Source organism: Dermacentor silvarum, chromosome 2, assembly GCF_013339745.2.
Source record: "Dermacentor silvarum isolate Dsil-2018 chromosome 2, BIME_Dsil_1.4, whole genome shotgun sequence".
NCBI lineage: Eukaryota > Metazoa > Arthropoda > Arachnida > Ixodida > Ixodidae > Dermacentor > Dermacentor silvarum.
In genome coordinates, this window is record NC_051155.1 from 197,642,159 (window position 1) to 197,669,060 (window position 26,902).

General features: G+C 45.8%; 1 protein-coding gene across 1 annotated transcript; it reads right to left on the reverse strand.

Annotated features, from left to right (window-relative positions):
- Positions 1-2,705: 2,705 nt before the first annotated feature.
- LOC119442418 (ubiquitin-associated protein 1) lies at positions 2,706-26,820 on the reverse strand. Its single transcript, XM_037707290.2, has 8 exons — positions 26,642-26,820; positions 26,459-26,522; positions 26,134-26,252; positions 22,578-22,967; positions 21,408-21,653; positions 16,176-16,322; positions 4,729-4,830; positions 2,706-2,899 (listed from the first exon to the last, which is right to left on the reverse strand). The coding sequence occupies exons 2-8, from the start codon at positions 26,478-26,480 to the stop codon at positions 2,774-2,776; spliced, it is 1,152 nt and encodes a 383-aa protein (XP_037563218.1). The 5' UTR covers positions 26,481-26,522; positions 26,642-26,820; the 3' UTR covers positions 2,706-2,773.
- Between the last annotated feature and the right edge of the window lie 82 nt (positions 26,821-26,902).

The window sequence follows — 26,902 nt, forward strand, 5'->3', positions numbered from 1 at the left end:
CACAACGGCGGCGTTCTCGCATTTTGCCTCCATGGGAATGCAGCCACCGCAGCCGATAAAAGAAGATTATTCAGAAATCAGCTATCTTTCTACGGTTTAACCTCGATCTTAAATATATATTAAAAGGTACACTCATTCTAACGGCCCGTTGATAAAAATGACTGCGTCATCTCATTCTGACGTTGTGACGAATCGTTACATTTGGGCATCGACGAAACATGCAGTGTCACATCATCATCATCATGAGGAGTGGACACGGCTCCAGAGGCGGCACCTGCTGTTTTGTGAAGCGGCCGCCGGCGACCGCGGTAGACGGGATGACGTCTATCCTGTAGAGGCGGGCGATCGACGCGGGGGCGGCATGGGGACCACCATTCTTCTGGTCGCCGTGTTGACGGCTGTCGTGGCGACGACATCGACGGCGGCGATCATCAAGGACGGCTCGGTAGCCTCGGCCGCCTTCCGCGGAGAATGGGCGAGCGCTGCAGCGCCGCAGCCGTGGCACGACGACGATGCCAGCGGCGCGGCGAAGAGGCGGCGCCACGATTCGCCAGACTTCGACCAGATCATCGTCGAGACCCTGGAGCAGCCGCCGGCCAGGCACCGGCCGTCGGTGGCCCTCATCCTCTTCCTATTCATCACGGGCCTATTTGCGGGAGCCATGATACTGGCATTGTGCGTCCTTTGCCTCCTTAAATCCTTCAACGGACAGATCGCGTACCATTCGGTGGCGCAAAAGGACGACAAATTCTGCGTGGTCGAGAACCGCGGGAAACCTCTGGCCGACGTCATGTTCAAGCAGCGGCCCGCACAGGTGGTCGCTGAGTCGCACATCACGCGCAAGGAGCGCGACTTGCCGCGTAGTGCTCGCGACGTGTCTTACACTCCTCGCGAGCTGCCGCAGTACAGCGCTCGCGACGCGCCTTTGTACAGCGCTCGCGACATGCCTGCGTACAACGCCCCCGGGGACTACCGGGAGTTGAGATATTCCAGAGAGCAGCAGCACCACACGCGGGAAAGCAGCAACAAGAGGAGGGGCGCGTACAAGGCGTCGGCCAATGCCCAGCAGAGGCAGGAACCGTGCAGTGACGACGAGAACGTCGACGATCACAACTATGGGAAGACGCTGTCCAACCTGCGGCTGGACCTGCGCATCAACCAGGAGCCCCACCGCAAGAATAGGTACGCGTCCGGAGGCGGCAGCATCAGGCAGTACCCGCCGGATAGCTACTCGGCCTCTTCGTACTCGAGCGGCGAAAATATGAATATAAGCCATGCGTCAAAATCGCGGCCTCTGCTGTTCAGTCTCAGTCCGGACAAGAAACCTGCCAAGGACCGCGGGAGCAAGACTTCCGTCCGGGACGCCAGGACGCACAGAGCAAAGGAAAGTATGGCCGTCCGGCGTTCTGATTCCAGAGACAGCCAGGTCAGCGAAGTGGACGAAAACTTCTTCGGAGAGCAAAACGCCGCAGAGGTGTACCAGTCTATTAAGACCAATACGAAGGCAGGTCGGCCACGCAGCAGAAATACTGAGCCTATTCCACGGAGGGCCTCGACGACACCCCACCTTGGCAGCAGCCCCATGGCCCCGCAGCACGAAGACAGTGTGCGGCAGCATGTGACTAACGCAACAGATCAGTTAACCTTAGATCAGGTCAAGGCACTGATAGACGAAATTCTTAACAAGAAGGCCAACAAGAAGCACAAGGACAGTAGCTAGCCGATAGTGTGGTTTGTGTGCCCAGATATACGTGCCTGAAGACGAGGAACAAATTGCACTTCCGTGCTGCAGGAGGAACTTCCATTATAATTCACTCCGATGAGAGTGTGTTATTGCAAATCTATGGTATCCATCCTGGTTCGCTTCGTGCAGGCACATCAGCTCTTTGTGTCGTAATACATATCTGAAACATGATGCATGCATTTAAGAAGTTATGTTTTGTTTGCTTTACAAGAAATGTGAACAGTTCCCCTTGTGTAGCTAAACGGAGAGAAATGAATGTAAGGCAGCAACACAAAAATTTAGCAGCATGCAGATTTCAAGCAAGAATGAAACACCTCGTTACTTTAGCATACATAGTTACTTTAGCACAGTTATCAATAATGATATATAAAGGCCGCTATTTTTGTGTATCACAGCACATAGTTCACCAGTTTGCCTTTCAACACTGCATTGTGCAGCAGGTCACACACACTACACAAAGCATAAATGCTTTACAAAACAAATGTTGCACTAGGAGTTGTAGTGGCAGGGACATTAATAGTGCTGTCCAGAAAGAAAAAAATGTAGTTACATTTGCTTTGTCAGAAGCTACCAGTAGCATAAAAGGGCTGATGTGCATGAACATTTGCAGTATAAAGCAAGGAGAACTGCGAGCTGCTCTGAAGTAATCTGAACAATCTACACCCTCGCATATCAAATATAATCGCTGAAAATTTTTAATGAGAATATGTTTAGATAGTTGTTATAACGCAACCTGTTTATACAGGTTCTTGACATCGGGTATTATGATGACGAGATTGGTGGTATGATGGAAACAACACAAACAGTTTGCTTTAAAATCTCATAGAATTATTTAAATTTGTTTCTTATTTGTCAGAAATGTTGCTGAAGGTTGGTGAAAGCCTATTACTACACAATGAGAAGCCTCTTTATTGACTGTTCTGAGTGCAACCATTTTCTTTGATGGCAAACACACAGAAAGTGTAGCATAATTATTTTATTAATAAAATAAATTTGGCAATATTTTTAATTATAAAGGAATAATAAAAATTATCCTAAGAGCAAGTCCAGTGCTTTGTCCCGGTCATTTTGGGCTTCAGCAAGGGCCTTAACAATACAGTCTTTCTTGAATCCAAGAGCCAAGAACTGTTGTTCGAGTTGTAAGAACTCCAGGGCCTGTAGATAAACACAAATTTGTAGCGTGCGTTACCATTCATTCGAGAGACTACAGCTAAGACACTCAGAACACAAAAAGCACTTCATGCAATGCACACTGTGATAATGTGTGTGCACCTAGATTACGACAACAGACTACTACCTCCCACATGGGTAGCTAAGACACTGACACTCAAGTGCCAAGCTGTGTTGTCGAATCTTGGTATGTATGCAGAAAACAACTCCAAGATGCCAAGAAATACACTAAGGCTAGACAGTCAACCTCTGAAACCCATCTATATGTGACGCTCCATATGTCACCTGGGTTCGAAAAAGAGGAATATGATTAAAGGCTAGTGTTCATGTTACCGTCTGTCTCACAAACTTGACCCTTTAACTGCCACTACCGAGATAACTCGTGAAACCACCCACGCGCACCCCCTGCTACTCCCGAGTATACTCGTGTTGCTTTTTAAACTCATTCCCCGCCACTCCCGAGACAACTCGTGCAAAAAAAAAAAAAAAAAAAAATGCGCTCATGTCCCGCCATCTATGGAGAGGTCACCTAAACACATACAACTTGTAAATTAAATTTTAGACAACATATGGAGCGCACGTGTTTACACCCGCATCGCTTCGTCTCAGCAGAGCGCAGCAGCCATGGTGAGTCAGCGCGCCACGTGCGTTCGCGTTTTGACGAACGAAGAAATTAAAGAACTGCTGATGAATATCTTTACATGTCCTGTGGAGTATCATGGTGCACTACTAGCATGAAATTTCCACTGAACCAACATGAAAAAAATACCCGGCAGGGGGTGAGGAGCAGTCAGAAAAAAACCCGGCAGTGAAAGGCTTAATTGAAATTGATCCACAAGCCTAGTTATTAGTTCCTTGTATTTCTAGTCGGGAAACAATCCACCCAGTGATGTAATTCCAAGTTGATGGAATCCTCAACATCATTCTAGACTAACAAATAAATGTTCTTTTCTGCACCGCCATAAGCTTTAAAGGAACACTTAAGAGAAAAGACATTTCAGCTGTATTAGTAAGCTATACTTCTACAATATCAAAAATGACATTCTTACCATGAGAAGAGGCTTGGTAAGCCAGTAAAGACACAAGAACAAAAAATGTGTGGTGCCGTGGATTATGATAGCGTGCACTCTATCAAAGGTAACATTTCATTGGTAAAGATGACCTGCATTGTATTCTAAACGAGCCAAAGGCTAAACAAGCAAGGTTTACGATATTTATTTGGCCATAATGCCCTAAGGGTGAAAAAATACTTTGATATCTGTGAAGTCATACTGACATATTGACACTGGGCTTTCAGCGCAAAATTAAAAGAATGGAACTTAAACCATCTTTCGTTTTAAGAATGAACCTATTAGCGGGAGATTAACTTAATTAGTGTTTTGAAACAATACTTTGTCAGTTATAACTGATTCAGTGTATCTTAATGACTTTTAATAACGTTATACGGAGACAATAGATAAAACGTGATTTTTCTATGCCGTGCTACTGAGGCCATTTCAAGTTTAGCTCAATTTGCAACAGCAGACACTTTCTTTTTCTAATGAGAATGGACTGTAGAAATGACTACGGCTGACGTGGCATGCGGTCGTCCCTACATTTATTTGGCAAGCTGAAGGCAAAGCGGTCAGCAGAGTGGTGGCTGCGACATTAAGCCAGTCCAAGACTGAAAGTGCGTTCCGATGCTTGTGGATCGCGAGCCAAGCTAGTACCTGAAATTCACGGCTGCAGTGGCGGTGATTACGGCACGTGATGATGATGCTACAGCACTAACTACGGACAATCCCATCAACTAGTGATCTCTGCATATCACCAACCTGTTCGTAATTTCCTGTGCTGACCTTCAAGGCTTCCTCAGCATCCACGTCACTGAATCCAGCATCAACAAGTGACTGCACTTGACACAAGTGCTCGACAACCTAAAAAGGAACATTTTAACTTACTTTACAGTCATTTATTATTATTGCACATTGAGCATGTCATGCATTTACAACTTAATCCAGATAATTAATCACGAAAGTTGTAATCTAGGGTGACCGTGAACACATTTATTAATGTAGAGCAAGTTGGGGTGGAGTGGCACCGGTGTGCCACTTGCTTAAATTTGCTGAATTGCCTGTCCTACTCTTGTGCTGCGTAAACAGTTGTCATTTTTGTTTGCAGCCAAAGATGGTGCTGCTAGTAGAAACTCATTTAATGACCTCGGCTACCTGTCAAATAAAGTTAGTCTTTGTTTCTGAACTTCTCTACATCATGTTCTGCACTGAATAAACACATATATTATGTTTAATTTGTCGTGTGGCGTTCCTGTCAGGCCACGCTGGCAGGCCACGACAGAACAGCATGCGAGACGACAACCACACTCCTTCAGAACCAAACGCCAAATGTTTTATTTAGCACACGCCACTTTCCTCATGCCCAGAGGGCACCACTGGTTAGCTGATATGTGGCGACCACTACATCTCCCCCCCTGAAGTCACAAGTTCAAGCGGTCAAGTGGACCTACACGATGGCCGCTACGAGTGCGCACAAAACTATCACCAGCATCACGTGAAGGAGCAGGTGCCACCGTCGGGGGGGGGGTCGCTCAGGTGTTGCTGCAACTTGTATTGGGCGGTAAGGTTGAGTCAATGGGGTCCTCGATGACATTAGCACGAAGGGAACTAGATGTATGCGATTTCGCTGCAGAACTGTTCCGTGCTCTTTTTCGACTACAAATGACCTTGGATGCTGAGCACAGCTCAAAGCTGCAGAGCGAACCTGATCTGGCCGAATCCAGACCTCTTCGCCCGCTTGCAGTGCTGGCAGATCTCTGGCCCGATGACGTCGGTTGAAGTCTTGAGCAATCTTTTTCTTGTAAGGTTCATCTCTGACTGCTACCTCCTCCCTTACTGGCCAGTGTGGACGAAGCTGCTCATCCGTCTTTGGGATTCCAGGTCTCAATATTTTTCCCATGAGAAGTTGAGCAAGGCTAAAGCCACTCACCCCGGGTGTGTCCCTATAGCTGAGGAGGGCCATGTGAGGATCTTTCACCTAACGGAGGAGGTCTTTCACAGTGCTGATCGTCCTTTTCACCTCCACATTAGACTGAGGATAATAGGGGCTACTGGTGATGTAGCCCCTATTATCGTAAAAACGCGTAAGGACGAATTTTCACAACTGGCGACGAGTGAGGTGATCTCAGCGGCAATGCCCGGCCACCATACAGATTCATGAGCGAGGGCCTTTGTGCGACTTTTGCCTTGATGTCCTTCGTGCAGAAGCATGAAGACTGCTGGCCCCAGTGACGAAGGGATAATGAGGCAAGTGCCCTTGAGAAGAAGGCCATCACAAACGAAATATTTATCCTTCACTGCTACATACTTTGATACGTGAGCAGGCACCTTTGACTTGTTTGGCCAGCCATGCTGGCAGAATGAAATCCATGCGCTGCGCTTTCCGTCGCAGCTTTGGGCTTTCCTGATATCCTGTATGTTCACAGGCAGCACATCTGGAGCGGAAGCCACGACTTCTGTAGCGAAAATTCCACAGTGTGCCCTGGATGTACCTTTGAAGGGGTGCGAGGCAATGCATCAAATGTAGCCAACAATGTTCCGGGGACGTACATCACCTGGAACTGATAGGGCATGTCTTTAGCCTGAGCCTTTGCACCCTCGGAGGAAGCACATCAAGTTCCATCTTGCCAAACAATAACACGAGAGGAAGGCGATCGGTTTCTACAGTAAAGGTGATGCCTCTGATGAATTCGTCAAACCTTTGGATGGTCCACGCTGTAGCCAAGGCCTCTTTTTCCATTTAGCTGTATCTTTGTTCTGCGGGGGTCATTGACCTTGAGGCAAAGGCTACTGGCCTGTGTTCACCACCTGGCTGGGTGGTAGCCTCCCCCTGAGGGGGGAGGCTACCCTCAGATACCAACTTTTTTGTTTATTGAGATATCTTAATGAAATTTTCAGGATAGACTCGTAGCTAAAGCATTAGTAGAACTACAAAATTTCATGCAGTTATGTTCACTAGTGCTAAAGTTATAGCATTATGTCAGAATGGTGCATATGGTTTTCTTGTTCCAGGCCTGGAGAATTTTCAAAAGGTGCTGCAACTGTGAAATTCACTATGATGATTCCCAGATGGCTACCTCAGGGCAAGACAGAGCCCTTTTTTTAAATTTCCTCGCTGAAAACTTTTAGCAGACCACCGAATTTAGTGTTGGTGATTAAAATTTTATCAATCAAATTTTGATTAAATATCACAAATCACAGACACAATATATTAAAAAAACGGGCTTGTCTTGCCCTCAGAAATTTATTCAGATACACAATAAAAAAAACCTTCTGGAAATCTGATGAGCAGTTACAGAGATATGGCGGGAACAAGCAGCCTCACCAGCCAAAAAAGTCATTTTGAGAAAATGAGCTTTGAAAGTTTAGAGCACATATATTGGTCTAAAATGACCATGCAGCGTAACTGGAGATGTCCTTAGGCACTCTCTTCCTTTGTCGCCTTTCCACCTTCTCTTGAGATTGCTTCTTGGCCTTCTTCAAAATTTTTCGCCTTCACTTGTAGCGGTGGCAGCTTCAGGATCGCGCTCCATTGCTCTAAATTATCTAAATTTCTGCTCCGTCGCCGGCATAGCGCCAAGTCCTCGTTGCACAGCAGCGCGCTTTTTATCCGCCACCTCTTTCTCCTCACACGTCAGAAACGTGTTTGCAATTGCACAGTGGACGACGCAATCGCACTGTCCAAGGCAGATGAAAGAGGGTATGTGGAAGCTGTTGTTATCTAGGGCCAGTATTTTGTAGCGATGTGTTACGCTTTATTCAGTGCTAGTCTTATCATCTACCGCTCACGGTCGGCTGATCCCGTTGATAACGTTAGCGGACCGTCGCTCTGATTACTGACCAAGCGCAAAAAGGCATTAGCATCGGAAAGGCATCGCCACAAAATACCGGCCTAGGGCACTGTACTGCTGTCGATTAGCACGAGACACCAGGCGCGCTCCTCACGACAAATTCTCGCGCCGGTGGAACAGGAATCACGTTGCTAGAAGCGTCGACGCAACCACTCTCGCGTATATGAAGCAGAAGCTGCCCCATAGGAACCGTCGGTGCGGTCATCGTCGGCGCGCGGGCGGGCGGCGAGCTTCGCCATGCGGACGAGCTCCATAGAACGCTTCCTTGCACCGAACGCATGTAGCGTCTCGAGTTTAATCGGGCGCATCGTGACCGACCGCACAACAATCGGCAGGCCAAACGCAACAACGGTCTCATAAAGACGGTAGAAACTTCGAAAATATGCGAACGGCTGCAAAGATAGACGATAGCGAGCGCAACACACAAAGGTCACCGGCGATGGAGGAGCCGAAGCAGACGACGGCCGGAGTATTATGCAGGAGACCACTACGTCATCGCGCCCAGCAGCCAATGGGAGTGGCGGGCTCCCCCGCGTCCTTGAGGAGCGCGCGCTTCGCCCAATCTCAGCTTCGCCTCTCAGCCGCGGGAAACTTGAAAGCTCTCGCGAGCCCTCCAATCATGAGCGATTTACGCCTCTCCCGTGCTGCCCCCGCCGCCGCGGGTGGCGGGGAAAAAAAGCGCAAGAATGCACGAACAAAACAACACCAAAATGGCGGCGCTCGGTGCAGCGGTAGAGAAATGGCGTTCGCACCAAGTAGGGGTATTTTGAGCGCTCGCTCGCCGCTCGAGGGCTGCCGCGGCTCGTTATAAACTTTATTTGAAATAGTTTCGCGATGAATTAGACGTTGATATTTACAGAAATGGTAGTTTATAAGACATACTGCCCGAATATGGGATTTTCCAAAAATCGCCTTTTTCGCGATTTTTCGGTTTTCAAAGGCCGCGTCCCCCCTTATTAAAACAGGACTACTCCAAGTGCAAAAGAGCTGGCATCAGCCAAGACTGTTGTGGTATAAGATGGGTGGTACTTGGCCAAGCAGCGATCGGACGTCAGAAGTTCCTTGATTTTCGTGAATGCTGCTTCCTGTTCATGCTGCCAAGTCCAACTGGTATTTTTGTTTAGAAGGGTGCGTATCGGTGCAGTGGTTTCCGAGACATGCGGTATAAACGTAGCAAGATGATTTACCATCCTGAGTAGACGTCTAAAACCTGCAAGGTCTGTAGGAGGTGCCATTGCATGGACTGCTTCAATCTTGCCTGGATCTGGCTTGATGCCTTGTGCTGAGACAATAACGCCTAGGAATGAGACTTCGGAGACTCCAAAGCAACACTTCTCTTGGTTTGAAGTGATGCCTGCAGTTGAAACACGAGTCAACACTTGCTCAAGCCTTCTATCATGTTCCTGCTTGGTGCGACCAAACACAAGAACATCATCAACCATATCAACAACACTATCCTGATCTTCGAGAATCCGCGCCATTTGTTTTTGAAAATACTCAGGGGCAGACGTGATACCAAAGGGCAGTCGGTAGAAACAATAACGACTGAAAGGCGTGATGAAAGTTGTCAGTTCTTGAGAGTCCGCCGACAACTTGACGGTGAAAACCTGCAGTCACATCCAGCTTCGAAAAAATGACTGTATCAGCGAGGAGACCAAAGATTTGTTCGACGGTAGGCAGAATGTGATGCTCTCTGAGAACCACCTTGTTCAGTCGAGTGAGGTCAACACACAAACGGTACTTTCCATTTTCTTTGGTACCACTACTAGCCCAGCACACCACAAAGTTGGCTTATCAATACGACGAATGACGCCGTCACCTTCAAGTTTCTCCTGTTCTTGCCGAACGACTTCACGCAGCGGGATAGGTATCCGTCGAGGAGCACTGAGTGAAAATGGTACAGCGTCTTGCTTTAAGCGAATTGTGTACTCATCTCGGAGAGTGCCGAGGCCACGGAACAGTTCGGCATGAAGTGTTGGTTCAGGAGTGTTCACGACACAGAGGAATTTGACGACCTCAAGGGCCTGGATAGCCGGTAGACCCAGTAGTGGTACAGAAAGGGACTCAATGACTATGAGACGCGGAGAGCTTGTCTTCCCTTGCCAAAATAGATTTGCTATATACGAGCCCCGTACGGGGAGAGGTTGTCCTCCGGGCCCTGTCAAGACTGCATCAACGTTGTCGAGCTCGGCCGGAACTCCAGGCAAGTCACTTGGGACTGCGTAAATCTCAGCTCCTGAGTCTACTTTGAATTTAGTAGTGTAATTGTCGACGGTGACATCCACAAACTTGGCTTTGGCAGATGACTCCAGAGCGTGCAACTCGATGGCACTGAGCTTGGCGTGCTTCGACTTTCTGGATCGACAAACTTTAGCAAAATGGGCTTTCTTGCCGCAAAAATTGCAGACTGAGTTCTGTGCTGGGCACTCTGAGCGTTCGTGAAACGCGCGACCACAGTAGGGACAAACTGCAGCTTTGCGGCAGCAGCGTTCCGCCTTTGCGTCCATTGAGTGAGCTGTTCTGGCGTCCACACGCTGTTGCGAAGGGAACTTTCGAGCTTTTGCAGCATCAATATTCACCAGGGCTTGCGAAGTAGCCTGCGCAAGTGAGCGTTCCTTATCAGTGTCCTCGGACTGACGAGCTTGCGTCCAAGCTTCTTTGAGAGTGAGCTTCGGGGAACGGCACAGCTGGTCTGAGAGACGCAGATCTCGCAAGTCGACAACGAAGCTGTCGCGAACCAAGCGTTCTTCCACTGCCGATGACAGGTAGTTGCATCGTTTTACTAACTTGCAGAGTTCGGCGTAAAACGTATCGACGCTCTCGCCAGGTTGTTGGACACGCTGGATGACTCGTAGAGTTCATTAGCAGGATGCACGAAGTGCTCGGTGAAGCGTTTGACAACAGCGTCGTAGGATGCTAACGAGTCTGCGTCGAGTGAAAAAAATTGAAAGACACTTTGTAAATTCCAAAGTGTGTTCGGTGAAAGCCTGTGGCCATGCGACTGACTATGCCATGTCGTTTTTTGTTTGTTTTTTTGTGCATGACACTCCCAGTGGAATGGACACAAGCTTCCTTCAATTATTTTTGACAAAGATCGACAAAGTGTGGTTTGAAGTAAACAATAGACTGTTTATTGATTAATTTGTTGTGTCACTGCTTTAATGCCCCATGAATTCCTTATGCTTGGCTGGGTCGACGTCTACGATAGCTGCCATGTGATCACTGAAATGTACTGATATGTACTCGAGATCTTTGGTGGTTGGATTTGTCTGGATATGCTATGCGCCGCCGTGCCATCACGTGATTGCTGAGATAGGGTGAGGGGGAGAGGCCACAGCTGGCACCGTTCCAGGGCATGGACGGACAGATGGCCGGACGCCGTGTGTATGAGCCATTAAAGGCTTTCGCCTTAAAAGTGTCCAGGAGCGGATGAGCATCCGGGCCCATGCAGTAAAGCAGCGCACGTACTTGGACGTCTTGCGAAGCTTGCTATAGTCCGGAGGCAGCGGCATAATCTTCGAAGGGACACTTCCACTTCTGACACCATGTCGCACGCATGGCGTTCCTGTCAGGCCGTAATGGCAGGCCACGACGGAGCGGAGCATGCGAGACGACCACCACGAGGACCAACTTGCAGGGTTCGAGAAGTCGAGTGCGTTCGGTGGCTGAAGAGCGAGGCCTAGCCACTGCGTCGATTGGGCGCTTTCTTCAAGGGGCATGCTGTTGTTGACATCTGTTCAGAGACCGAAGTTTTTCAAAAGTACCCCACTTCTGACACCATGTCGCGGGGCGTTCGTGTCAGGCCGTGCTGGCAGGTCACGATGGAGCGGAGCATGCGAGACGACAGCCACACTCCTTGAGAACCAAATGCCAAGCGTTCTATTTAGCACGTGCCACCTTGCTCATGCCCAGAGGGCACCACTGGTCAGCTGATATGTGGCGACCACTACAAATTATTGAACTTAATACCAAAATATATGTTCAGACTTATGGCTGACTGTGAAGCACTTGGCTAGAAGAACTGACTGAGCACAAATTAAGCAGCAAGGACAGATTCATAAATTTAGAGAAAAATATTACATAGGGAAAGGAAGGTGATAGCTGTTTGTAAACTATTGAAAGTAGGCAATGAAGTACATTAGATTCCAGTGTGCACTAGAAAGCATGAGAACTGCAGTGTGACAATGCAGTATCTATGAAGAAGCATATTGTGCAGCATGTCAGAAGAAAGAAGTATAAAATTTATTTTACAGTGTAGAAGGTTCACTGTACTAGTTTGTATAGTGGTGCGCTCTTGTTTGTTGGCATTAAAGCAGAATGCTGGCATTCTCGGAATCGAGTAATGCTTTAACCTGTTCAAGATGAGTGTCACAATTTCACAACCCACTGCTTCTGAGCTCCATATAGGCACAGCACATTTAAGAGAGAGAAAGCTGCATTCTGATGTTATGTGTTGTTGTACAACAATAATCATATGTTCTTTCAGCCCATCTAACTTTGAAATAAATGCTTTGCAGGTAGATTATTGAATGAGGCTGAGCACTTCAAGCTGTATCCATCAAGGGTCATACAGTTAAACCTCGATATAATGAAGTCGGTAAAATTGGCAATTTGCTTCATTATAACGAAATTTCGTTGTATTGAAATTTGACCTTTTATGCAAATAAGTGCAGTTGTCGATAATTTTTCCTACACAGAAAGGGCCCGCAGAAGTTTCCGCATTGTCGGGCCATCGAAAAAGCAAATTTGAATGACAAAACAATTAATTTTGATGAATTTAGGAGTCGGCAACGAATGATACGGTTTCATGCCACGCTTTCGCGTGCACTCCGCCCCCATGGCTGATAGCATCGCCTGCACTGGGACGATGCTAATGTGAGCACTTGTTTGATGATGCGTGCATGAATTAATGGTAAGTGGACATAGGCGCCGACTATGGGGGGGGCTCCGGGGCTTAAGCCCCCTCCGGACTTTTCCCGGGAGGGCTGAGCCCCCCCCCCCCCCCCCCCCGCCCCTAAAATGTCATTACCGGAGTTCTGTTACCCACACAATTTGAGGATTCTCTTGCGTTGCCTCCACATTTTCACTTTTGTTGTGGCTAAAAGCTTACGGCACTATTGTTGGAGCGGACGTGCACGGCTTTTCATTTATACTTTCGCTTTTTTTCGTCAAATCCTGACAATAGGAGGACAAGCGCATTAGAAGCACTAGCGGCGGCTACCTCATCCGTGTTTCCTCACTTTAACATTTTTTTTAATTTGCGCTGAGAACACCACGCACAGACACAATATATTTAAACTCAAGATTAAGCAACCTCCAATAATAAACGCGCGGGAAGACAACCTGCATGGTGCCACACCATCTCGGCATGCCTACTCTTTGCACACTGCGGTAGATTACCTCTAAAGCAGAGAGCGCAGCTGCGTATACCCTCAGCCACGCTTACAGCCTTGCGCAGCCACGGCCGGCTGCGCAAGGCCGTAAGCATGAGACGTGTGCCAGAAATCGAGAAGCCCCTCCCCCCGCTGCACCCCCTCGGGCGCGCTTAATCACGTTACTGTGAGATCGCTCCTCTCTCCCTCTTTCCCTTTGCTTGAGCGGGAAAGCGGCACTCGTGAAGCGAAGCCACCATCTTTCTTGTCTCACCCTCGCACGCTTTCACTCGCACCTAAAGCACACAGTCAACACACACAGTGCGTTGGGCACAACAGGATCTTATCGCACTTGGACTATATACGGAACATGATGCAGCTCCACTGCCGCGGTCGCTCTGAGAGGTCCGTTTGGAAGCAGCGGCTTGTAATTCAACCATATGACCATCTGCATCTGTGGAAGTTTCCATTTATTGTCTCGGCGTTTCTTTGCGGCGGCAGTGAAATTTTGTTATATTGAAATTACATACAAACACACTTCGTTATATTGAGGTTCTAAATTCATAGAGTTCTACCGTAAAATTCTGAGCAAGCGCCCCAGCCCGTACAAGAGCCCCCCCCCCCCGAACTGCACTGATAATTTCAAATGTCCGTGCCGTTCCGGGAAAGCCTCCCCCCCCCCCCCCCTTCCGCACCAACACTGGCCTGCCACATCCAGTCCAGGAAAATAATGGCACGGTGAAGGCACGGTTCGGTTCGGTAATGGCACGGTTCAACGGTGAAGCTGCCGACGATGCCAGAGCGTCGTCGGCAGCTTCACCGTTGCTAATCACTTGCCACCGATATCGTCGCTAGGCCTTTTCCAGTTCACTTCGAATCTGTAGCAGACGGCGCTTCATAACAAACCGCCGACACTCCCAAGCAGCAATGTTTTGTTACCCTCGTCGCCGCTTTACCCTCTCCTCGCAATATTTTCACACGATGAAGAAAACATGCTGTCATTTGCGGCGCCACCAACTGCGATGCGAGCATAGCTGAGCCGCGGTTCGCTGTCCGCAGTCGGTAGCCATGAACTGCAGCTGAGCTTGACTTGTATCGGAACTCTCATCAGTGCTAAACGTTTCACCGTGGACATGGTTTTTAATAAAGTGAACATTATGCGTCATTTTACTCTAGTGGACATAATTTTGCCTGGAATAGAAGCTGCATAACCTATGTTTGTTTCGCCGGTCGCGGCGCCGCGTCGGTGCAGTGTCGATGCGCTCTTTCTGTAGTTCTTTCGGTGGTTTTGAGAGTGATAAACAGCACTAACAAATCTTTGGCTTAATAAAGCTCATGGTCAACGAAATTTTCATTCCATTCCCACTGCGCTTCTTTTTTTTTGGCGGGAAAATTTTGTTGTTGCCATCTTGAATTTTGGTGCCGTTCCGGGATAGCGCTCCCCCTAACTTTGCCGGTAATTTCGACTTGCTTGAGGGGGGCACTTGCTCGGAATTTTACGGTTTAGACAAAAGGTTATGAAAAGTGAAGTATTTCATTATATCGAGAATTTCGTTATATTGAGGTGTAACTGTAATTGCAGTCATAATATCTGCAATGCCAACTGCCATAGGATGAAAGATGGTTTGCCATCTAAGCCGAAGGATGTACAATGAAAAATATGTGTTGATATAGGGGCCTTTCACAGTTTTTTGTAAGAAGGGAGTGCAAAGAGTTTTTTTGTAAGAAGCCCACAAATTTTGCACTGGTACAGTAAGTGGTGTGAAACTAATTTTGAATGTTTTGTGGGTTCATCTACAAGTACCCTTAACTTTTTCCTTACCGCTAGAAATGTGCTTATTTTAGGTGCTTTTATATATTAATGTGTTATTTCAAGATGTACTATAGTTTCAATGTATACCATGATATATAAAATTGTATCCGGATTATTGGGCTTTCGATAGGAAGTAAAGCAGAAATGTAAAGTAAATGTAAAGAAGTAAATGTAAAGGAAATCTAAAGAAGTAAAGTAAGCAGTAAAAAAGTAAAGCACCTAAATAAACATGAATGAAAGTAATAATTTGCTATTTTTAGTGACAGTACTGATAGTAACAAAAGTATGAAATATACAAAATATGTGCCTTGCTTCTAGTTTACAACACAAAAAAAGTATTATGCAGAATTGGTGGCATGAATATTAGCCATAAGGAAAGCCATGACTTCGCAAATGCGAAAACGAGTAAGCGCCTATGGTGCAGGAATCATTTGTTTTTACTCATTGCAGCAAGCACCTGCTTCTGTTTTGACTGCATTCTTTAGGCTCTCGAAACAATGATTGTCTTATTGGGGAGCATGCACAAGCCCCCTCATACTTGATTATTGCTTTTGATCAGCTTTTCTGTGCAAGCAAGGCGGTCTAGTCGTGCACTTTGAACTGGTGCTGAAGCCATTACATGCTTTCTATACTACTTGTACAGTGCTGCACGGTATTGTAGTCATGAGTAAGGGTATTTGCACAGGCAGTGTTCAAAAAGTAAGAGATTAGACTGTTAGTCCAGTTAGTGCCAAAGTTCAGTCTGAAATCTACTGAAGCTCTTGTGTGAGTGAAAAACCCACATGACGGGAAGCAATGCTTGTAATAAGGTATACACACAATGTTGAATTGACAATGAATAAAAACAACCTACGGGAGAAATATAAAGTTGCACTTGATATTAGTCGAACATAATTATCTAAACGACACGCACTCTTCAGTATGTACCAATGTTTGAAACATTGTTAAAACAGCGAAGATGTTGGATCTGAAAATTAGACTACCCGACAAAAGCTTCGACAAACGAGCGCAGTGCAGCCAAACCGGATGTGCGCGCCACTCAATGGTGATGATTGGACGGCGCGCACTATATCTTCACTTATGCTTGGGCCACATGCTCTGCTGTTCAAGCTTCATTTGATACTGATAGTACCTGTATCAGAGCTTCAGAAATGGAGATCACTAAAGGAATACCTTTTTGTCGTCCGTGCTTCCTTGGGACTGCAGGGCCCGCTGTGCCCTGTGTTTGTCGAAGCCCATATCCATTAGGGAGTGCAAAAGAGGAGAGAGAGCCTCCGATGAAGTCTCTTTGGCTGCTGCTTGATCATGCTGTGGTTGGGGCTACGTGAAAGACAGGCATTTCAAAAGGTGGCAACTACAATGATCACAATAATTAAAAAAATGTAGTGGACACTTGTTGGGGCCCCCTTCATTGTACATGATAAACCACACAGAGACTGTAGTTCGTTTTACTCAGGAGCAGTACAATCTAATATTGCATCAAACACATAACACTGCATAAAACTGCAACTGTCTTTTATTTCCGCCATTTTTATTCAACTGTCACGTGCTATCCATTCATCTTTCTTGTCTGTCTATGTACGCACCTGTTGCAACCATTTATGCACATAGCTAGAACTTATGTGCACAGCCAGAAGTGGGACGGAAGGAGGGGCTGTACACAGGCACAAAGGCAGTGTACTGCACAACCACAAGGATCGAAGCACACAGTCTGAACGGTACAGGGAATGCTGTTTGTGAGCACATGCAAAATACAAAGCGGGGCTATGTGGCACAATCCTGATATGAGAGATGCCGCAGACACTTGAAAGTGAGTGCTCTGCACATAAAATAAACCAAATTATGAGTGCCACATATTGTGGTGTGCACCTACACTCAGAGTGGTGTGGGTTCTCACGTGGTAGCTTACTGCACAAATGCTCACATGCACTGCGAAAAGTGCAATAAGCTAATGCATTGCCTGGGAGAACTGTAGAAGGGCACACAAAGTTTGAACAGGCTGTTGGCTTTTGCCTGCCCATCCTGTCACACAGTTGAAAAGAAAAAAAAAAAAAATGCTGCAGCTTCTTGTTTACTTTGTGGGGATTGAACTTGGGACAGAGATAAAAATCACATGCGCACTTTCTTTAGCAATGTTTCTCATGGCTTAGTTTTTTTTCAAAAGGTAAGCGGGCACAGTTTTGCAGCAGAGAAAGAGAGAGAAAATGTATAATGTGTGGAAAGCTAAGAGGTCAACAGGAAGAGATCTGTCTTTAGCCTGCTACTCTACATAGAGGAAAAGGAGAAGAAAAAGGAAAGAGAGAGAGTGAGTGCAGATGACAATGATAGTGTACAATGAAATATCTATGCACACATGTAATGTGCACACAGGTCCTGTGCACAGCACATCACTACACACAGGCACCTGTCATGAAGTGCTAGAGCCTGGAGGTGAGGGCGCAGTCTGCTAAATATGTTGAGAGTGATTGTTCTTGTTGGTTGCAGTGCACTGTCAGCGCTGTTCCACACACCTAGAATCATCCCCCCCCCCCCCCCCCCCGCTCCGCACCAACATTGGCCTGCCACATCCAGTCTACGAAAACAATTGCAAATTCAGCAAATCGCACCGGTGTGCATCGGGGTGCCCCGATGAGCCATTTGATCGAGCATGGTCGCACTCGGGCGCCCGCGCATCGGGGCGAACTGCGGCTGGCGGTCTGTAGTTCATGGACCGCCGGCCGAGAGCGAAATCTGCCTCTCACACGGAAAAGGTGTTTCAAGCCGCAAAAGCTTGAAAGTTCCCTTTGTGACAGCATGTGGACGCCAGAACAGCTCACACGGCACAGAGGATTTCCCTGCGGCACAGCGACGTGACCACTCGGCGACAGAGGAGCGGTCGCGGCTACGCTCTGGCGGCTACGCTGTGGCTGCTAATCGCTCGCCACAGGTATCGTCGCTAGGCTTTTTCCAGTTCACTTCGAATCTGTAGCAGACGGCACTTCAACGCTCCCAAGCAGCAATGTTTCGTTACCGTCGTTGCCGCTTTACCATCTCCTCGCAATAATTTCACACGATGAAGAAAATATGCTGATATTTGTGGCGCCACCAGCTGTGATGCGAGCATGGCTGAGCCGCGGTTCGCTGTCCGCCATCGGTAGCCATGCACTGCAGCTGAGCTTGACTTGTATCGGAACTCTAATTAGTGCTAAACGTTGCACCATGGACATGGTTTTTAATAAAGTGAACATTATGCGTCATTTTACTCTAGTGGACATAATTTTGCCTGAAATAGAAGCTGCATAACCAATGTTCGTTTCGCCGGTCGCAGCAATGCGTTGGTGCAGCGTCGATGCGCTCTTTCTGTAGTTCTTTCGGTGGTTTTGAGAGTGATAAACACCACTAACAAATCTTTGGCTTAATAAAGTTCATGTTCAATAAAATTTTAATGCCATTCCCACTGCGCTTCTTTTTTTTTTTTGGCGAGAAAATTTTGTCGTTGCCATCTTGAATTTTGGTGCCGTTCCGGGATAGCGCCCCTCCTAACTTTGCTGGTAATTTCTACTTGCTTGAGGGGGGGGGCGCTTGCTGGGAATTTTATGGTAAGGCGAACCAACGGCTACCATTGTAAAGCGAGCGATTGCACTGCCATTGAAAAAACACAGGGGGCGCTGACACAAAACACAAGAAGTTTTGTAGTGGAGCATGCTATGTCGCTCAGGGAGGCAGACTTCTTTACGCTAAATAACTTCATTATTGTTGACACATGAGTCCTGACTATGCAAAAAACCAGCTCATTTGCTCCTAATGCTACGTTTGTGCTTTTAATAAACAACACTTCATAATGTGTAATGCGATGACAGAAACTTGCTAACATTGTGAATATACTAAGATGAGAAGATAGTTTTCTACGAATGGTGAAAATAGCTGTTTCATTAGAAAATTACTGATATTTGATTCAATTTGCTTCGCGCGCTATTTGATTCATATTCGATTCAGTCTTGAAAATACTATACAATATAATGGAACAGCCCTAGTGGACCCCTAAACAATATAGTGGAACAGCAGTTACGTGCACCTTCAGCTTTCTTGCAGTTGTGTACGTGGTAATATGGAGATCTATGGCTTGAGCAAGTGCATACGGGAATGAAATGGGTGATGACAAGCAACAAATGAGCAAAACAAACAAGCGGTGAATTACCTATCCCAAAAGCACACTATGCCACTTGATTCACGTCTTAATGCTCGCCCCTGAGGACAAACACTCAGCAATTAACCTACATGCAGTGATGCTACTGGCCCATGCCCTTTCGGAGCAGCTTTTGGAGCAGCCAAAAATGCGTTTCGAAGTAGTAAAATGGACTTTCGGAGCAGGTTTATGAAAGCGATTGCAAACTATTACATGGAGCTTTTACAGTAGGTAATGCATGTGAAAGCAGTAAGTGGTCACTGGTTCATAAGTTCAATCCAAACATTAAAAATGACCCGCCCCCCTTTATCGCAGTCCTTAGTGTGGACTGCGACAAAGCCGTGGTGTCTTAAGATGTGCTTGAGAAGCGCAGAAGTACCTGGACGGGCTACGTGCAGAATTCGGAAACGTTTGGCAACCTTCAGCGTGATTTCGCTCCCATAAATGTATCCTCTAAGATGGAGCACTCCTTTATAAAAAGTTACCACTAGCGGTATGAAAAGCTTTCGTAGATTTTCCCGCGCTGCAACTGATAACCATCTACAGTCAAAGTCCAATTTTTCGGAGTCCCTAGGGGCCGCAAAAACATCCGAAAAATCGGGCAGTCCGAAAAAAATGAATGTATGCCTTTTACTGCCCTCAGGGGCTCAAATCGGCACAGGTGCACCAGAAATAGCTCTGAAGGCGTACTTGTACTGTGATAGGAGATGGCAGATGCATGCGTGTGTAATTAAGGAATACATACTGTGTCCCGTGACAATAGCCCTTACCTACTTTTGGTATGCTTCATCGCGTAACACTGCTGTATTGAGGCGAAGTTGACTTTCAGGACAAGGCACTATACAATACATTGTGCTTTCCGAGCTTGGAAGCCACTGGCGAGGATTACAAAGGTGGAATCAGTGACATTGCTGACAGCGGCGAATTCTTTCAATAAAAAACACAGCACCGAAAAGGAAGAGCCTTGGTAGCGAACGTCGAAGCAGGTAGGCCTAGCATTGCCATGGTGGTGGCTGCGGCTGCCAGCAGATCTGCATGCAAGAGCGCCTGTTCGAGGCAGCGAGATAATGAAAATGGCGGCAGTGGTGGCTTCGATAGTCGTTTTGGACCCGCGGTCTTGGCAATAAGTCCAGAAAATCGGACGGCGAAGAGTTTTCGCATCTGAAATGTGCGCATTATGTTCAAAAAATCGACCGACACCATACAGCGTCCGAAACTTCGGTCAGAGTTTTACATTGGTCATACAGGAGTGCGGGGTCTGGTTCGGTGCCAGCACGATCGCTTACTGCCGCCTGAAAAGCGAGGTTGTCCCAATGCCTAAGGAACCCGCACGCGTCGGGGTGGAAGGTGCTGAACATAGACAGCAACCCACGGAAGAAACAGCAGTACGATCCCTTGACTCGGTTCACCACGGAGCTAATGCAGCCGCTGGTCCACACAATGACACTTTAGATGGTGCGATAAAGCAGCGCTTGAGGGCATAGTTCCGTTTTTGAAAGCCCGAGCAACCCTTTTGGCACATATATCTCACATTTTGCTGAAATGTATCAGGATGTAGCAGAGTTAGCCTCTCGGCACAGTTTGGCGGAATTGGCGCAGTGGTAGCATCACTGTACGTGTGATTGTGCAATGTTCAGAATGATAAGAAGTGGAACTGCAGGGCAAAATTTTTTGCCAGAAACAACCACAGGAAGCCAGCAAACAATGAAGCCAAGGAAAGCAATGGGAGATTAATTATAATTTTTTTTATTGCGATGTAGAAAGGATAAGGTAAATAAAAATGCAAGTGGACAAAAAAAGATGCTGTTGGTGGGAGCTGAACCTGCATTTTTCCGCTTTACGCATGCAATGCTGTACCCTGTGAGCTATGGAAAAAAGTATTCTCCAATCCACTTTCTTGGGTATTTGTACAAGATCTGACCTGGGGAATGTTAGCCAGTGCTACTCGCTGACAAAGCGACGGCTTCAACCACAGACATCACATAGTATGTGAAGTTGGGAGCAGGAAAACTGGCCAATAAAACCTCGTATGCCACTTGGAAGCATAGAGGATGCCAGTGTTGAGAACCTTGGGGGGCTTAACATTTTTGTTAGACCCAAACACATGATGCCAAAAAATAATGAAACATAGGGTAAATTATGCATGCTTTTATAAATTACAATGTAGAGACAATTACATGATTTGCTTATGACTATGACCATCTGCTATTGTGCCAGGCAGAATGCTGGATGCCACTCACTTTTTCCTCTTGCGTTGGTTCAGTCTGAGGTGTAGGCTCTGGAGGTGGGGTGATTGTACGTCGGCCGACACTCTTGTCACCAGAGCCAGGGGTGCAGACATCTGACGCACTCCTCGAGAAACGCAAGGGAGCTTTGGTGCTGCCTTCTTTCGCAACCGGTGCCTCGGTGGCCTGCGGATCTGGCCACGTTGTTCCGCTAGCAGGATACTCTGCAGAGGTAGCTTGTGGCGACTGCGCTGTCATGCCCTGCACAGAATTACTCAGTGAGCGACCACTCTGCGTACTTGTTACCAGGTAAAGCTGCTTTTAGCATATGTGGCAGATGTACTGCAGCTGAGTGCACTTATTATTGAAGGCAACTACCACGTTCAAGCTACACTGTAAAGTGTTCCTGTGATTAACAACAATGATGATTTAAAGTGTGGCCAAGTAAACAGTTTCTCGTTTGTGTTTGTTCCAAGCACACTGGCTGCATGAAAGTCATACCACTGTCATCATCACTACCTTAATTTTTTTTCTGTAGTCAGATCTTCATCACAAAACGTACTTTCTTTCTGCCATAACTTACCTAATAAACAGCTTGAACCTCCCCCCCCCCTCCCCCCCAACTGCTGCAGCTTGACATGTTTAATACACTAAAACAAGGAGGCCATTTTTAGTTAAAGTAATGAAAACTCATTGCTTTCTTTCAAAACCTTATTGCCCAGTGGGATTAGGAAATCTTAGCCATGCACCAGAGATGTAGCCAGGCGTTTTCTTTCTTGTGTGATGGTTTGGGCTGATGGTATGATAATATCAAGTGAAAATCATTTTAATGACATTCCTGCATCACACATAAAACTATAATAATAAAATGGTGGCAGATTAAAGGAGCACTAACTTTGGGAGTCCAGACAATCAGATCATTTTTAACATGACAACAAGCCAAGAGCTGAAATAAAGTATGACACAACAAAAGGTACTGCGCTTTCAAAATTACAACTTTGAATGGTCATAGCCACTTCCTGGGATGTTATGCTATTCATGAACTGCTGAGGATCAGCCCTTATAAGATATATATTAATATTATTTCTGATAAAAATGGTTTCTGGAGACGTGCAACAGCTAAAAGTTGTTATGACAGATATAAGTAATTAAAGTTAGATGGCATCCAAACGTAGTTTATCTCACCTGAAAAACTGAACTGAGCTCTTCCAAGTCATTTATTGTCTGAAGCTCAACATAATCAAAGGGACTTGAACTGTCATTCTCGAATTCTGCCAGGCTGAAGGACTTCTGTGTTGTGGACTGAGGTGCAGCAGTACCAGCCGTCTCTGGAGCGAGTGCAGGCTGCAGAATGCTAGCAGATGTAACTGCAGCAGCAGTGACAACCGTAGCAGGCACACAGTTTGTCGAACCAGGGCTCACGTCCCCTACACTTGGTCGGTCTTGCGTGGTCAACTGAGTAAAATGCTCAATGTCTGCTGCCACACGGTCTGTTCGAGCTTGCCGCTTGGACTCCTGTTCTTGGCGGTAGCGTTCAGCAAACTCAATCGTTTTTTGCTCAAGATCGAAGTCATACTGAAAATAGAAAAAAAAAATAAATAAAATAAACGAAATGCCATGTCTAGGCACCATAGTAGAGTAACACAAACATTGTGTATTGACAAATACAAGTCTTCAGCCACTACTTATGGGAGCATTTTCAGCTCTTCAATGCTATAGTGGGCTGATATACTGAACAGTGCCACCCATGAGTTTTACTAGCCTCAGCTGAATGCGTGTAGTCAGTGAGGTTAGCTCTTGAGTGTCTGCTGACTATACGTCTTGAAAGCTGCGGCAATGAAACCGGTGTACTATATTTAGGTTAAAGTCAGCACGAATGCAGTTCCACTAGATATAGGTGAATTGCCTGCGATTCTATACAGCAGCACTTTTCATACATTAAACATAGCTGCTTGGGTTAAGCGGATTAGATGAAGGTACCCATAATGATGGTGCAGTGGCCATGGCATTCAAATGCTCAGCATAGGGTGTTTGATCCTAGCTTGTCACAAATGCATTCTAAAAGGAGCAGGACAACAATATTTGTCAGAATAGTGGTGCATGTTAAGGCGGTGGTCCGACTCCGGCGGCACGAGCCCCCCGTTTTCAGTACTTTTGGAGTAACCGTGGCGGCTCTTTTACTTAGGATATAAAGTTGTGGTATATACCATAAAAAGCTCAATTCTTGCAGATTCCAACTATATATAATATAAGGAAATTGATTAATGTGATTTAGAAATAAATGCTCAAGAACAAGCATGAGATACATGGTTTTTGCGAACTGTGTCTCAGTTGTGACCATATTTTGAAGAAACTACCGCACTTACTGCATTCCGGCTTGCTCTGTAGCTTTAGGACATATTTATCTAGTTCCTAGACGTAGCAAATTAATTTTTAATTTTTACTTTTTGGATAATTTGCTTTTGAAAATTGCCAAATATTGCAATCTTCTGTTGTAAACAGCCCGGCAACTACATGCTCAAGGAAGCTAAATTTTGGATAAAGTAGAGTTCAAGGAATTTCCATTTAGGACACAAAATTTCATTCATGTAACTTTATTAGTTTTAAAGCGCAGCTTCGCAGCTTTATTACCTTCCCGCAAAACTGGGCAAAAATAAAACCAGAATTCTAAATATTGCTTATTTTCGGTTGCATTATTAGGAAAACTAATAAAGTTACACGAATAAAATTTTGCCTCCTAAATGGAAATACCTTGATCTCTACTTTATCCAAAATTTAACTTCCTTGAGCATGTAGTTGCCGGGCTGTTTACAACAGAAGATTGCAATATTTGGCAATTTTCAAAAGCAAATTATCCAAAAAGTAAAAATTAAAAATTAATTTGCTACGTCTAGGAACTAGATAAATATGTCCTAAAGCTACAGAGCAAGCCGGAATGCAGTAAGTGCGGTAGTTTCTTCAAAATATGGTCACAACTGAGACACAGTTCGCAAAAACCATGTATCTCATGCTTGTTCTTGAACATTTATTTCTAAATCACACCAATAAATTTCTTTATATTATATATAGTTGGAATCTACAAGAATTAAGCTTTTTATGGTTTATACGACAACTTCATATCTTAAGTAGAAGAGCCGCCACGGTTGCTCCAAAAGTACTGAAAACGGGGGGCTTGTGCCGCCGGAGTGGGACCGCCGCCTTAAGGAACATCATATAGTCAAAGTTAATTCCAATCATTCTACCATGGCTTAGGCACAGCTTGGGGATGTGAAACATATCAATTAATAACAGTCGAACCTCAATATAATGAACATAGATATAAAAATTATTGGACATGAAAAATCTAAACATTTTCTAGCCCATATTAGTATGTAAAGAATATATACTTATAATGAATACTGAATATTATGAATATTATGGTTGTATGACACTTTGTTAAACAACCTTCAACTCTATTACTACTGCCGCCCACCCCATATGCAGAGAGTGGTTAAGTGCATCTCTCCATCATACCTTGCAGTTTACGTTTGACCTCCTCTCTGGTATTGTTTCTTTATTCTAAAGGTCCATTAATTAGCTGCTTTATGAATTACGTGCCATGCCTAAACCAACCTTTACTGTTGAGCTCAAAGCAGGACTTGCTCTGGCTGTTTGATGTACTGTGGCATTGTGCCATGATTCATGCCAGTGGCGCACCGACGGGGGGGTTCGGGGGTTGTAACCCCCCCCCCCCCCTTTTGTTTAACCCCTTTTCTTTCCTTGCGCATTTGAGTACTGCAACTAAGATGTAAGACGCGCAATCGTCTGCACACTCACAAAAGGCACATTTTTTGACAATTTCCCATGAAGAAATTGAAATTAGTGCTGTTTATAAACGATGGTATTGGCAAAATGTTAACCCCCCCTGGCAGAGATCCTGGGTGCGCTACTGATTCATGCCGCATTAAATTAGTACAGAATACATATACGATATGCAACATTTTTCTGTGGCAATATTTACATGCTGAAATGAGGTTTGTTCTTTTTATATTCTGTTACACCGTGGCATACATTGTCGTCATGCTGCCATTGTCATTTCTTACAGTCATGGAACTTGCACAGTTTTATACAAAGTTGCGGGCATTGGGGAACCAACTACTGTTGCAATAAACGAGTTCAGAGCCACAGACATCACTTGAGTGCCTTTTTATGTTAGCTTCAGCTAGAGTATAAACCAACTTGTTTGTTTGTTCACATCTTGGTGTCCTTTTTTTTCCCTTCCTATTCCTGTTTCACCACGTTCAGTTTCCTTCAGTGTTCGTTAAACAGGTTGTTTCTTTTTGAGGTGTTTTAACAGCTTTTGGGGAAAATTAGGGAGGCAATACTTGGTCTCATTTCGAAACACTGATTTAAGAAAGAACATGGCATTCATGGGTTCCATTTTGAATGAATGTGACTTTTTCGCTAATCAAACACACTTCAGAATACATACTTCTCATGATTCAAGGAAATATCATTCCTTTTTTTCTTTCTTTCAATAAATAATGCGAATCAGGTGTGTGCAACGTAAGTGACTGCACATGTTGGTTGCATAACATGTTGCTATGAGAGCCATAACGCCACAGGAGTGGTGTTATGAAGGGTGACGTTGCTCATACACCACATTTGTGAGCATTCTAATACACGAAGTATTAATTACAATCGCTGCACAAAGCTCTAACCTTTACGGACTAGCCATACACAGATTCAAGAAGACACTTACGTTTTCATGCAGTGTCTGAGGGTAGAAGTTCCTAGTGAGCCCCATTGGAAGCACTATCCTACGAGGTGGCCTGAACTTTTCTGAAACCTTCACTTGTACTCCATCCAGGTAGCAGACCACTACAACAGCAAAACCGACAACGACAACGGAAAAAAGTAAGCAAGCACGTCTTCTGAAAGGCTAACTGAACATTCGTCCATCCCTGAGTGGAACAACGGCACAAATATCAACACAACTATGAGTGGAGAATTTTATCCCAGCTGACGCAGCTAAAACGGCTGCGTTCAGGTCGTAATCAAACCGAAACTTTCGTGACACCACTCACCATCCTTCCGTGATGAGGCCATTAGGTCAGTGGGAAATGTGAGAAACTGCCAAGTTCTGTCCCTCTGCCAAAGAAACGAAACAACGATATCACACGAGACAGCATATCAACACACATTGAATCTACAAGCGCTCTGTACCCCTTGAATCAACACGAAACTGATGTCGAAGTTCAGTACTGTACCTATTTATCAATGCGTCAGGTTCCTCGGAAAGACAGGGATAGCGGTTCTTGCTGATAAAAGCACCGACTATTTTTCATCAGCGCTCAAGCATTGTAAATTTGTCTGCTCCTTGTCGGCGAACAAGGAAGGCACCAGTTTGTTGTGACAGAATCAATCGCATTTACGTAAATGGATCGGTCCGGATCGTGTTGGATTCGAACGCAATCCAAACGCTTATTCTGATTCTGTTCTGATTACATAAAACGAATCCAAGTCAAGCC

Excerpts from the sequence above, each read along its gene's own strand:
- LOC119442418 (XM_037707290.2), bottom strand. The coding sequence starts at position 26,480 with ATGGCCTCATCACGGAAGGATG. Across the intron at positions 16,323-21,407 it reads AACCAACGCAAGAGGAAAAA|CCCCAACCACAGCATGATCA; the intron begins GTGAGTGGCATC and ends TCTTTCACGTAG. Across the intron at positions 2,900-4,728 it reads GCACAGGAAATTACGAACAG|GCCCTGGAGTTCTTACAACT; the intron begins GTTGGTGATATG and ends GTTTATCTACAG.